This window comes from Rhinichthys klamathensis, unplaced genomic scaffold (assembly GCF_029890125.1).
Source record: "Rhinichthys klamathensis goyatoka isolate OS25496 unplaced genomic scaffold, OSU_Roscu_1.1 h1tg000338l_1, whole genome shotgun sequence".
NCBI lineage: Eukaryota > Metazoa > Chordata > Actinopteri > Cypriniformes > Leuciscidae > Rhinichthys > Rhinichthys klamathensis.
The window spans coordinates 2,011,794-2,024,454 of record NW_026606852.1 but is presented as its reverse complement, the minus strand read 5'-3'; the positions used below and the strand labels follow the sequence as shown (position 1 = coordinate 2,024,454).

The 12,661-nt window shown below is 38.3% G+C and overlaps 1 protein-coding gene across 1 annotated transcript in view; it reads left to right on the top strand.

Moving 5' to 3' along the window:
- hpse2 (heparanase 2) overlaps positions 1 to 12,661 on the top strand; it is a 103,594-nt gene that overhangs the window by 44,942 nt on the left and 45,991 nt on the right. Inside the window, exons 4-5 of the mRNA XM_056272443.1 lie at positions 6,726 to 6,899; positions 11,641 to 11,812. Of these exons, the coding sequence (XP_056128418.1) occupies positions 6,726 to 6,899; positions 11,641 to 11,812 (346 nt within the window). The remainder of the gene's footprint in view (positions 1 to 6,725; positions 6,900 to 11,640; positions 11,813 to 12,661) is intronic.

Below are 12,661 nucleotides of genomic sequence, written 5' to 3'. Positions count from 1 at the left end.
TGAGCGGTTTTGAGTGTGTATCGAGCCCTATCAAACCAGGGTCCCTGTGTAATTTCTGTATTTATAAACACGAGTGCACTTGGGTTTGTGTGACGCATACCTTGTGTTACAGACTACCACAGGCATAGCTGAAATATTGAAACCATATTTTCACCCCTTTTCCTGGCACTTATTTTTGAAGGGAAGCCTGTCGTACATCACGGGAACACTTTGACGGGGGTCTCTGAAATGCCTCAAACTGATCCCTCCTAAAAGTGATGTGCGGCAGGATTGAGTTTTGCTCCTAAGTGCTGTAATAACAGCAAGCTTGTGCGGTTGAAAAATGGAATGGAAAGCGAGTTCAGAAGCCATTCATTACGATTTAACAGGATACTACTTGTTGTTTAACGTTTTAGTTGCTTAGAAGGTCGCTCTTGTAATGGTTTAAAACTACTCGAACTATTGCACGTCAGGATGTGTTGTTTTCTTTTGCTAGAAATGAGTGTTGATGAAGGGTCAGGGATAGTATCCGTCCTCTTCAGAAACAGAGGATTTGTCCGGCATCCGTAGTCATTAGTCATAATTAGACCTGGTTATTTTTCCACTGCAATTGAACGATTAAACTTGAAATTGCTTTAAAGAGAGCTGGGAATTAAAATAGGCTAAATAATAGCATTAACTTTCAATGACTGGAAAGCTTTCTCACACAGTCTGTGCACAGTTTAGCAAGAAATGCCACGTGAAACGAATCATTTTAAAAAATTTTATGAAAAAATGTGTTGCCATGATGCTAGCATGTTGCTGTGCCGTTTCTAAGGTGTTTTGTTTACCTTTACTGTAAAAAATTATATGATCAATAAGTTATGACAACATATGTTTTTATATTGCTTTAACTCTTCAAAATAAGTTTTTGTAGTTTTCTTTGTTGCGATTGCAATCTGTAGAAAAGTGTATGATGTAAGTACCTAAGTCTCTATAGATTTAGACGTACATTTTAATAAGGAGATGGACTTGCTGTTAAGAAGAATGTTTTTATAAGACAATATAATACACTGACTTGTCGCCACCTATACTGACGTAACAACGTAATGTACAGTGAAGTATAACTGAACGAATCAGTGAACTAATCTGAACACATTTTTGGGGTGAACGGATTCAGAGATTCTGTTCATTTGGATGAATCCAAATCGCACTGGAAAGTCCAATTCATTCTTATGAATTCAGTCGGTTGAATGTAAATGAACAGATTCAAAAATGATTGATCAATTTGAGTTCCTACACTTTGTTTTCAATGTGTTTTTTTTATTATAAATGTTTAGGTTTTTGGTAACACTTTATTTTAATTTAGTTTTCCAATTCTCACTAATTGGTTGCTTATTATCATGCATATTACTACACTGTAAAAATATATGATTAATACGTTATCATGACAAATGTTTTTGCATTGCTTTAACTTATCAAAATAAGTTAAGCAATAATTTGATATACAAGATACAACTCATTTTTTTAAGTCAGTTTAATGTAATTTAAGTTTAAATGACTTAAACATCCAAGTTGATTGTACTTAAAAAGTTAAAGCAGAAACGTTTTTTTTACAGTGTATGTTATTGGCTGTTTATTAGTACTTATAAAACACATATTAATGCCTTATTCTGCATGGCCATATTCTATATCCATAATCCGTACCTAATTCCTACTCTAATCTAAAGTATGGCCCATTTTTTTATGCCAGCAAAGTATGGCTTTCATTTATAATTTTATAATTATAATATTGTATATATTATTAGTGCTGTTGTTAAAACTGTATACAACTGTATATGTACATTGTCATTTGTTTCCGATTTTAGATAGATGTAACTAACTTTTTTAGAAAATATACTCACTAAATTAATCTTTTAGTTCAGTTGTGCTGTCATTTGTATGGTTAAATCAAAATCCACATTGCTAAATTAGTTTGCATCGCTCTTTTTGGCACATCGCACTTAAAAACAGCTTCATCATTTGCTCTGAAGTGTTCAGTAGTGTTAAGTGTACATTTCCTTTGTTTAGGTGTAACATGAGCCCACATGACTTCTCCACTGTCCTTTTGATATGAACGCTGAAGAATGCATCCCATGTAATTAATGTAATTGCATCCCATGTAATGGGATTCTTTGAGGGGCTTGCGTGCAATTAGAATTGATTACATGGTGAGGAATGCGAACAGTATGTACATGTGGCGTATGATTATAAAAGCAATCTGGCCTTTTTTAATTCATTTTAAGAAATAAATCATTTTTAATATATGCCTAGTTTGGCTTTAATCATACAGAGGGGTGTGTCTTTCAATTCAAAATATAATTTCAATCAGAAAAATTCAAAACGGATCTCTCTGAACACTTCTGGAATAAGATGCAAAAAATGCAGTTTACTTCTCTAAGTTGTTCACTCTTTTTGAAAACAATGTATTGTATAAGAGCCCATAGACATGGATTTAGAGATGTTTTTTTGGTATGGAAGTGCTTTGATCTTTCTTTTTCTTTTTTGGGGAATTTGGGTGTACATGTCCTGATAGTTGCTGTAGGTAATCACGTGTCATAAATGGAAATAAGCTGGCTCAGAAATGAGCCGTAGCGCTCTGGTGCAGTTCAGCTTGTTATGGGAGTCTTATGTCTGTGATCAGATAGCTACCCTGACAAAATCCAGACCCCTTTCTGTTTCCATTACATTGGGAGAGGGGGGATCCGGCACTTTAGTTCTACTCATTGGGTTCAGCGTTTGCTGAACTTGCTACAAAAGTTCAGACAGTCGACTCCAAAAGAGTTCAAAGGCACCAATTCTTTAAAAATACATCTGTGCGTTCATACAGTACTCATAGTTGTTGCACTAGCTAAGAATTAGAATTGTTATTGAAGAGCTTCTTGGCGCCTGTTGCACACTGCAGATGAAAGCAGTGTATGTGGTGCATATTTATTTTGGCACCCATATTAACAAACTCCAGTATTCACACAGTGCTGTGTAGAAGAGGTGCACAGGGTAGGTGTGAAGAGATTTTTTATGCTGATGAAGTGCACTAGTCACTAACTTTCATAGATTTCATTAACATAAATAGCACATAAAATGGACCTCTGCTCTGGATTCACAACTGATATCGGACCAAAGTGCATGATAAATGGAGTTATTGTCTCCTAAAGAAAGAATTGAGTCTGAACTGTCTGAAACGAGTCGTCACTAATTCCAGTCTGACTTCCCGTTACACACCTAAGTACCAATGTAACAAAGTTGCATAATGCCAGCCTATGGACTTCATTGGCTGCCCACGAACAACTTCTACAACTTCTGCCCACGTCTACTTTGACCCGTAGTTGTAGCTGAGACTGCAGAGTTTGGTTTGTGCTGTCGACATGTTGAGAAGACGATGTTTTCTGTGTTGCAGAAGCAAATTTAGCATTTCTAAAGGGTGAGAACTCAGGCTCTAATTGATACGGTAATACAGACGCCATCGTTACTGTTTGTATCACTGTGTATCAAGTGCTGAGGAAGCTTCCAGAGCTGAAATTCAGATATGGTAATAGGCGGTTCGTTTCTGACACGCGCTGTAAGCAGTAGACCAATCACAACAGACTGGGCTGAACATCTGACCAATCAGAGCAGAGTAGGCTTGCGGAAAGGAGGGGTTTAGAGAGACTGAATCTTCGAACAAACCATTTTCTGACTCTTTGAGAAATTAGGTGATGTGCAATGTATATTATGAGAAAATTAAAGTGTTTTTTTTTTTTACCTTGGATGCTTGTAGGAGACCTCCAAAACAAAATGATGAACCTTTAAAATAGCAAAATAGGGACACTTTAATGAATCATATTCCAATTATTTGTAAATAGGGTGCACATGCATGCTCATTCAAAATTAGCATAATTTTCTTTCCTCCATTAATTACAACTGTGTGAAATAACGTGTACAGACTGCCTGAGTCTGTTGTGTGACAGGTTAACATATTGTGCATTTTAAGATCCAATTCTAATTCAAAACCTGTCTATCAGATGTGGTCTTGTGTTTGGTGTGAGTTGCATTTGGTGTGAGTAAAATCATAAAAAAGAGAGAAACTTCAACATTGTCCAAAGTCAACAACATTATTTTCCAGTCCTTCCAAGGAGGCTTTCCTTTGGCTTTTGATATTTATCATTGTTTCATTTTACCACTGATAAGGAGAAAAACAGAGAGGATGAGAAAGCCAGAGAAAGTGAGGGATAAAGAAAGAGCAAAAGAGCTGATGTCTCTGGAAATACTTGAGTTCTCTGTTGTTCTTCGTCCATCCAGAGCTCTAGGGAGTGTTTGGCTCAGGACGCTGCTTACACACTAATTACCTTATTACTGTAGCTGAGCAATATGGAACTGATCAAACTAGCAGCTTTTAGGAAAACTAGCTGTTCTATCAATGAGATTTACTCCTTTCAGAAAAAAATGCAAACTACTGTACTGCACAGCAGTAACTGTGTGAGAACTGTAACATGATCTATCCATCTGTCTCTGTCTGTCTGTCAATCTATCATTCTGTCGATTGATCTATCTATCGTTCTATCGATCGTTACTTCTATCTAACTATCAATCTATCGATCGTTCTATCTGTCATTCTATCTATCATTTTATCTAATGTTCTGTCGTTCTATTGGTCTGTCATTCTATTGCTGTCTCGTTCTAACTATTCATCGTTCTATCTATTTAATTGACCTTATTTATTTCTTGTATACAGAACTGCATGACACATTATGTTGTGCCTATATTCAGAACAAGGAAATTCTTGCTCATGTGATATTGCTTAATAATATTTCAAAAATTCCCAAACTAGGCATGCGTATACAAATGATCAAAGTAGATTTAGCATGGTTCCTATGCTGTTTCTCTACCTGATCGAGAGTGCAGCGAGGAGGGAAATTGTGGGTTACCTGAGGAACAAAATCACATCTGGATCTGTTTCCTCCTCTGCCCTAACAGCAGTCCTGCATGTTTTCCATCCACCTGTCTTTGATGATATACTGCGTCGTTTTAATAACCTTACGGTGCTAAAGGCTGCACAACAAGCAGAACTCCCACAATACTCCATAGACATGGCAAGGTGGTCCGACGTAATATATACTGTGTATATATGCTTAGTACTGTATAAAGGCATTTTAATTCTAGTAAACAAGTCCATATAACTGCATTTGTTTGATGTCTGAAAGCCTGCTAAGTAAGAGTGATAAAAGGTCTGTCATTGGTGTTTCACTGCATGTTTGAATTAAACATAATCTTGATCTCATTATGGTAATATTTTAACGGGTCTGTAATTGGAACACTTCCCTGCTGCTTTAAAGTGCTGATTTAAAAGACCGGTTTTTATAGTTTGGTACCCAGGGAAGCTGTGTGTTGGATCTTTTTACGAGACTTTGTACGTCCGTCCATGTGATTAGAATATTTACGTAGGCTATTTAGGAAACGACACTTTGCCTTTAGTGGTGATGTTCCAAATTGTGATGAAAGCTATAAAGATAACTACATAATTAAACTGAAGTTCAGCAGTCACGCCAGTGTGCATTTCTTGCATTCCCATCCATGCCGGCTGATTTTCTGCCTGTTGGTTGCGTTCTTGTGATTCTGTTTTGCTTTTCTCTAAGGAATCACATCTACCCAAAAATGCTGATGAGAGGAACATTACTTCTGCCAATGTTGCAGTCAAAGAATTGAATAAATATAATCTCTGAACAGATGTAATAGCAACTGGGTGTTTTTAATGCCAAGACTACCTTATGATGATGTTAGCTAGTTGTACCTATGCTCAGAAAGAATCTGCAGACCTTCTTTGCATTTTCTGTGCTGATTTTGGTGGGGAATCTGTTGAAAGGTTTTAAACACGAAGCTGTACTACACTTTTATTGGTAACTGAATGTATAATCAATATATTTAATAAACAGACAGAAAGTGTGTGGGAACTTTGGAATTGTTCTTAAGTCTTCTTTAAATAAATAGTTGATTCAACATTGAAATTAACTAAAGACATGGGTACCAACCAACATGAAATAATGGACCCACTTCTTTTAAATGACACTTAGCACAAAATCTCTCATCACTGACAAGATGGGGCGCCCTGTGCGTCTCTCTTGTTTCATCTGCTTCTTTTTAAACACAGGAAATGAAGTCAAAGGGCACGGAAATATTTGTGCTTATTTTTGCCGCTCTTAACAGATAGAATTTCCAAACATTAGCCAACGGCTGTCCTTTAGCAAAATCAGAATTATCATGTCGGTCTGTCTGGCAGATTTAAAATTTTAATACTTTATTTGATGCAGTTCTGTTTTTTTTTTTTTTTTCTTTAACCTGCATTTTGCAACTTGACATAAAATTTTATTTTCTGAAGTGAAAGACTAATTTTGTCATGAAAATAATGTTGGAATAATGACACTGACATAGCCTGTCAACATGTCATCTGACAACAGATACTGAAACAGTAATGCTTTTTTTCTCAGGCACTCTTTACTTAAACTGTGTCTGACAGAAGAGTCAACAGCTTTCATGTATGTCTTTCGAAATTAAAGTCTTCCATCAGTAAAACATTAAGAATTACGTGTTTTTTGTTTTGTTTTTGACTCCACACTCCTCAACACACTCAAAACGGTCTTGAGACCCAACGGGTGAGAAACACTGCCAAAACAAAAATGTAAAATGGTTATGATAAAAAAAAATGAAAAAAAATGCAAGTATCAATGTTACAGCTTTGTTTGGCTTTTTCCCAGCCAGGTCTTTAGACAAACTCTACAACTTTGCCGACTGCGCAGGACTGCACCTGATCTTTGGGCTGAATGCCTTGCACAGAAACCCTGACAACTCATGGAACGCCTCCAGTGCTCTGAGCCTGCTCAAATACAGCGCCGGCAAAAAATACAACATCTCCTGGGAGCTCGGCAATGGTGAGTCCTCTCTGCTGTGACAACATTCATGCTTCTGCTAAAGAAAAAACAAAGCATCCATCTAGCAGTGATTATTGTGGGAGTGTGTAACTAAAAGGTTGCAGGTTTGAACCCTGCAAGGTGGAATTCTTGAACAAGACGTACACTTACAGGAATAGTTCACTTCAAAATGAAAACCCTCAAGGTGTTCCAAACCTGTATGAATTTCTTTCTCCTGCTGAACACAAAGGAACATATTTTGAAGAATGACAGTTGATGGGCCACATTGACTTGCATAGTATTTTTTTTCCTACCATGGGGACCATCAACTGTTTGGTTACAGACATTCTTCAAATTATCTTCCTTTGTGTTCAGCAGAAGAAAGAAATTCATACAGGTGTAAATCAACTTAAAGTCCCTGTAAAGCCAATTTAAAAAAAAAATTCTAAACACATTATAAATGTTAGAAATGTATTGCTTAAACATATTACAAAGACTGTGAACTGTGAAGTACTGAATTGTGGAGTTAGACCGTTAAACAGTTTTTCACCATTGCTATTTTCCGGATTTTTTGGGCGGGGCTAAAACGGGGCTCGATGACGCACTGGAGCCCCTGAGCTCCTGGACACGCCCCTACTTGATGACGCACTGGAGCCCCTGAGCTCCTGGACATGCCCCTACTTGATGACGCACTGGAGCCCCTGAGCTCCTGGACATGCCCCTACTTGATGACGCACTGGAGCCCCTGAGCTCCTGGACATGCCCCTACTTGATGACGCACTGGAGCCCCTGAGCTCCTGGACATGCCCCTACTTGATGACGCACTGGAGCCCCTGAGCTCCTGGACATGCCCCTACTTGATGACGCACTGGAGCCCCTGAGCTCCTGGACATGCCCCTACTTGATGACGCACTGGAGCCCCTGAGCTCCTGGACATGCCCCTACTTGATGACGCACTGGAGCCCCTGAGCTCCTGGACATGCCCCTACTTGATGACGCACTGGAGCCCCTGAGCTCCTGGACATGCCCCTACTTGATGACGCACTGGAGCCCCTGAGCTCCTGGACATGCCCCTACTTGATGACGCACTGGAGCCCCTGAGCTCCTGGACATGCCCCTACTTGATGACGCACTGGAGCCCCTGAGCTCCTGGACATGCCCCTACTTGATGACGCACTGGAGCCCCTGAGCTCCTGGACATGCCCCTACTTGATGACGCACTGGAGCCACTGAGGCTGTCCGCTCCCCTAACAATATAGAGCACATTCACATCAGTTTTGCCACTCAATCGTGAGTTATGGTCAGTACTATTAGTGACTATAGCAGCCTACAGATTGCTAGCTAGCTATGCCTTCGTCACAGAAAAGCGTATGCCTACTACCTGGATGCGATCACCGGATCACATACAAAACAGATCGGTGTCCTTATTCAAATTTCCGAAAAACGATTACATCAAGAAGAAGTGGATTAATTTTGTGAAGAGCCAACCTTGATGGAGAGCTGAGGATCACTGCCAAAACCCGCCTCTGTAAGTGATCATTTTACACGGGATAGTTTTATAAACTTTCGTCGGAGACAACTGGGATTCACTGATAATCCGTTGTTACTGGTGAATGGGGCCGAACCGACTATCTCCCTCCTCGGCATTCATCCTCCCGTCGCGCCGACAACTGGTGCCATCATCGGCAGTGCGTGCCCACCGCGCGAGCATCTATTCCGGCTGTAGAGTTGAGTGTGGCGACGGCAGCTTTACCGCGAGTGGGCGTGGTTTCAGCGCAGCCAACGGACACGCCCCCAGCGTTTGAGAGCAGAGACTACTGCTCATTTTTTCAAGATTTTGAGAGCTTATTTTATGTACTTGCTGGCTTTTTTATCATTCAAATTTGGCAGGGTGGCTAATAACACATTTTTCTGTGGTGTGACAAAATCAGAACACATACAAAATGTTGACTTTACAGGAACTTTAAGGGTGAGTAAATGATGACAGATTTTTCATTTTAAAGCGAACTATTCCTTTAAAGTCCCCCTGTGGTGAAAATCAAGTTTTTAATGTTGTTTATATGTTTATGTTGTGTTTTTAATATGCTTTAACGCAAAGCATGTGCAAATTCATCAGTCAACACCATTGCTGAGTATTTTCTCCTTAAAATTGCAGTCTCACAAATGTGGTTTAGAACCGCCCAATTCCTACTGTCACTGATGTAACCAATAACCATTACAACGTGAACCGCTGTGTCAGCTGTGAAGTTTGTAGAAAATTATAAAACGGGTGTGTGTACAACATTTATACATTGCTGTCACAGTAACTGACCAATCATGATAAGCATTTTACTTAGATAATTATATGCTGGAAACATTAAACATGTTAGGATTAATAAGAAGAATTAAATCTGAATTTAATTTACTAAAACAAGCTAAATAAAGCATGAAACGAGTTGTGAGACTTCATTTGTCCTTGCCCTTAGTCTCTTTCTGTCCTTCGTCTCTCTCGAAGCTATCGCACAAAAAAAACCCTCCATAGTCAACAAGCATCTTCTCATTTTCCACTGTCTTCTCATTGACCCACATCCACTTGAGACACTTGAAGTGCTTGATGTACAACAGCATAAAGGCAGGAGAAAGTGTAAGCTGAATAAGCTGGGAATATTTTATAGAAGCAGTCTTTACTGATACAATATTGTGGACTCTGGACAATTCAAGAAGCTCTGGTCATTATTACATTATACTATACTTCATATAAAACTAATCCCATTCCAATAGGGGTTATGACAGGAGACAAATCACAAAGCAGAATCCAAAAGGACACCTGGTGACTTTGTAATCTGCTTTAAACACTCATTCATCTTTTGTCCTGTTCCAGACATGCTGCAAATTGCCCTATTCATGATGCCCTTGTATCAAATGCCTCTCTATAAACATCAAAACAACATACATTTGACGAACAAATAATGATCATATGATGATTATGGGTTCTACCATAAAATGATATACAGTGTGTGTGTATATATATATATATATATATATAGCTGTTATTGACAGCAAACATGCAGCTTGTAGTTGCACACTTAGGATTTTCCATACTACACACTAAACCTATAAAAATACCAGAGGCCGCTTAAAGAATGTACATAAACCTTATATTGTCTTAATCGTTTGTTTATTGGCTACATTTTAATGTGTCAAATGGTTACTAGCTGCCGGCGAGCAGCGCATTGCTGCTTTTGCTCTGAGATTGTCATAGAAGACCGAAGGGAGCAGAATGCTCAAAGAGAGCAATCTGTCTGCTCATACTGTAAGTAAAATTCATACAAAAAATAATGATATATAATCATAATTAATATCTGTCATGTAATACTGGATAAGAGTCTGGATTATAGTTAAATCCTTCCATTTACCAAATTCTAATAAAGGCATGTTGTTACTGGAACAGCCATTTGGATGTTTGTCTTTTTGTCTTCAACTGTAACAATAACCACGTCCGAAGAAAAGCTGTTAGGGATAACTTGCTAAATCAGATTTTGTGAAGCTGTTAATTCAAAAACAAACTCTTTCAAGCGAACTAGGAGGCCAAATGAAACAAAGGGAAATATTTTCAGCTGTGGGTGGATGTTTATTGAGTGGGTCTTGCCAGCGTGACACAAAGTTTTCAAAGTGATGCACGGGCATTGGGATGATTTATTTCATGACTGTGTTATTGTGCATTTTCTAAATGATAGGATCTGGATAATATTTTAATGGATAATAATAATGTCTCATATTTTCCACTGGCCTCGGCCTGGCCCTGTACTGTATTGACACAACAGCTCAGCATTTCTGTGTTTCTCTCCCTACACAAACACACACTCACACAGGCTGTGATGTTTATAAAATTCACCACTTGACTTCTGTAACATCCTCGCTGTGATTTCAAGTGTGCACCTCCCACAAGTGTTGCCTTGTTTAAATAGTTTACAAAGTGCTGACCACAATATAGGTCGTAATTCAAAGGCAGTTTGCATGTTCGCTTGCGATTGGGTGTCAGCTTGCATCAAAAGTCTTAAAGGGATAGTTCACCCAAAAATGCATTATTTTTACTTGCCACAATTGTCAAGCTCCAAAATAAAAATAAATAAACATAATGATTAAACAGGATATAGTACCGGTAAAAATTTGGAAACATTACTATTTTTAATGTTTTTGAAAGAAATCTCTTCTGCTCATGAAATCTGTATTTATTTGATCAAACACAGAAAATACAGAAAAAAACAGTAATATTGTGAAATATTATTACAATTTAAAATAATGATTTTCTAATTTAATATACTTTAAAATATTATTTATTTTTGTGATGCAAAGCTGAATTTTCAGCATCATTACTCCAGTCTTCAGTGTCATAAAATCCTTCAGAAATCATTCTAATATGCTGATTTATTATCAATGTTGGAAACAGTTGTGCTGCTTAATATAAAGTAACCTGTGATACTTTTTTCAGGATTCTTTGATAATTAAAAAGTTCAAATAGAACTCTTTTTTTTAATCACAGGCTTGATGATCACAAGAGACTTCTAGTAATGTTCCAAACTTTTGACCGGTACTGTGTCTATATAAGCATATATTTTGATACAATAAATGCAGTCTTATTGAGCATAAGAGACTTTCAAAAGCATTAAAAAAAAATCCCAAACCCCAAACTTGTGTACAAATTCCCTTTTAAATGAATTCATCCTTAATTAGTAAAGCAGAGTCTCATCATGTATATATATTTTTTTATTTACCCGCACAGAGCCCAACAGTTACCGCACAATGGCTTCTCGTTCAGTCAACAGCTCTCGTCTGGCTCAGGATTACGCTCTTCTGAGGACGTTACTGCAGTCGGTCCGTTTCTACAGCCGAGCAAACCTCTATGGGCCCAACGTCGGCCATCCTCGTAAAAACGCAATCCTGTTACTAGACGGGTGAGTATCTCTGTCATTTGTTCAGAAATATAACAGACCTCCCTGCATACACTTATTTGTATGTTTGACATACGTGAAGAGTGTACGATTTTTTGGGCTGTTTTTATAATGCTTAATGCTTTTCAATTGACACTGAAAACTGGAGTAATGATGCTGAAAATTCAGCCATCACAGGAATAAATTACATTTTACAATAGAAAACAGTTATTTTAGCAAATCAGTTCTTGGCTGTAACCTAAATAAAAAATGGGGATTTAGCGATAGTCATGCTGACAAGTAAAGCAGTTTAACTGTAGATGAGCTGCAGTTTAGCAGTGTGACTACTAATGGGAGTCTTAAATATGTTCTTATTGGATGTGATTGTCACATCATGTGGCGTTTTGCGCTTTCAGTGTAGAAAGGCATTGGGAATGTTCACACATGGTGTTGGCAGAAGGGCTTATCTGATGTGTGACTCGTTTTAATGGCTCGTATAAGAGATCTCCAAAGCACATTGTTTAAGAGAGCGCTGTACCGTCCGCCTGCCTGGAGAAGCACATAGCTGAGCCGTGTTTATGTTGCTCCATGTGGATTGTTAGTCCAGGGGCCTGTAGCGCCATTGAAACTCACTGTCAGATAAATAAAGTGTCACTCTATTAATGGCGTGACAGAGCAATGTTCCACCTGTGTGTTACTTGTTCGTCCCTCTCTCTCCTGCAAGAGCGCAGAGGCTTCAGTACGGCAGCCCTCAATTTTGAGCATGTAGTGCAACATAGTAGCATATTTTAATTCCAGTGAGACATTAGAAAAGAAATAACTTGCAATTGCCACCAATTGTCTCTATCAACGTACAGGCTTATGATGCTTTTG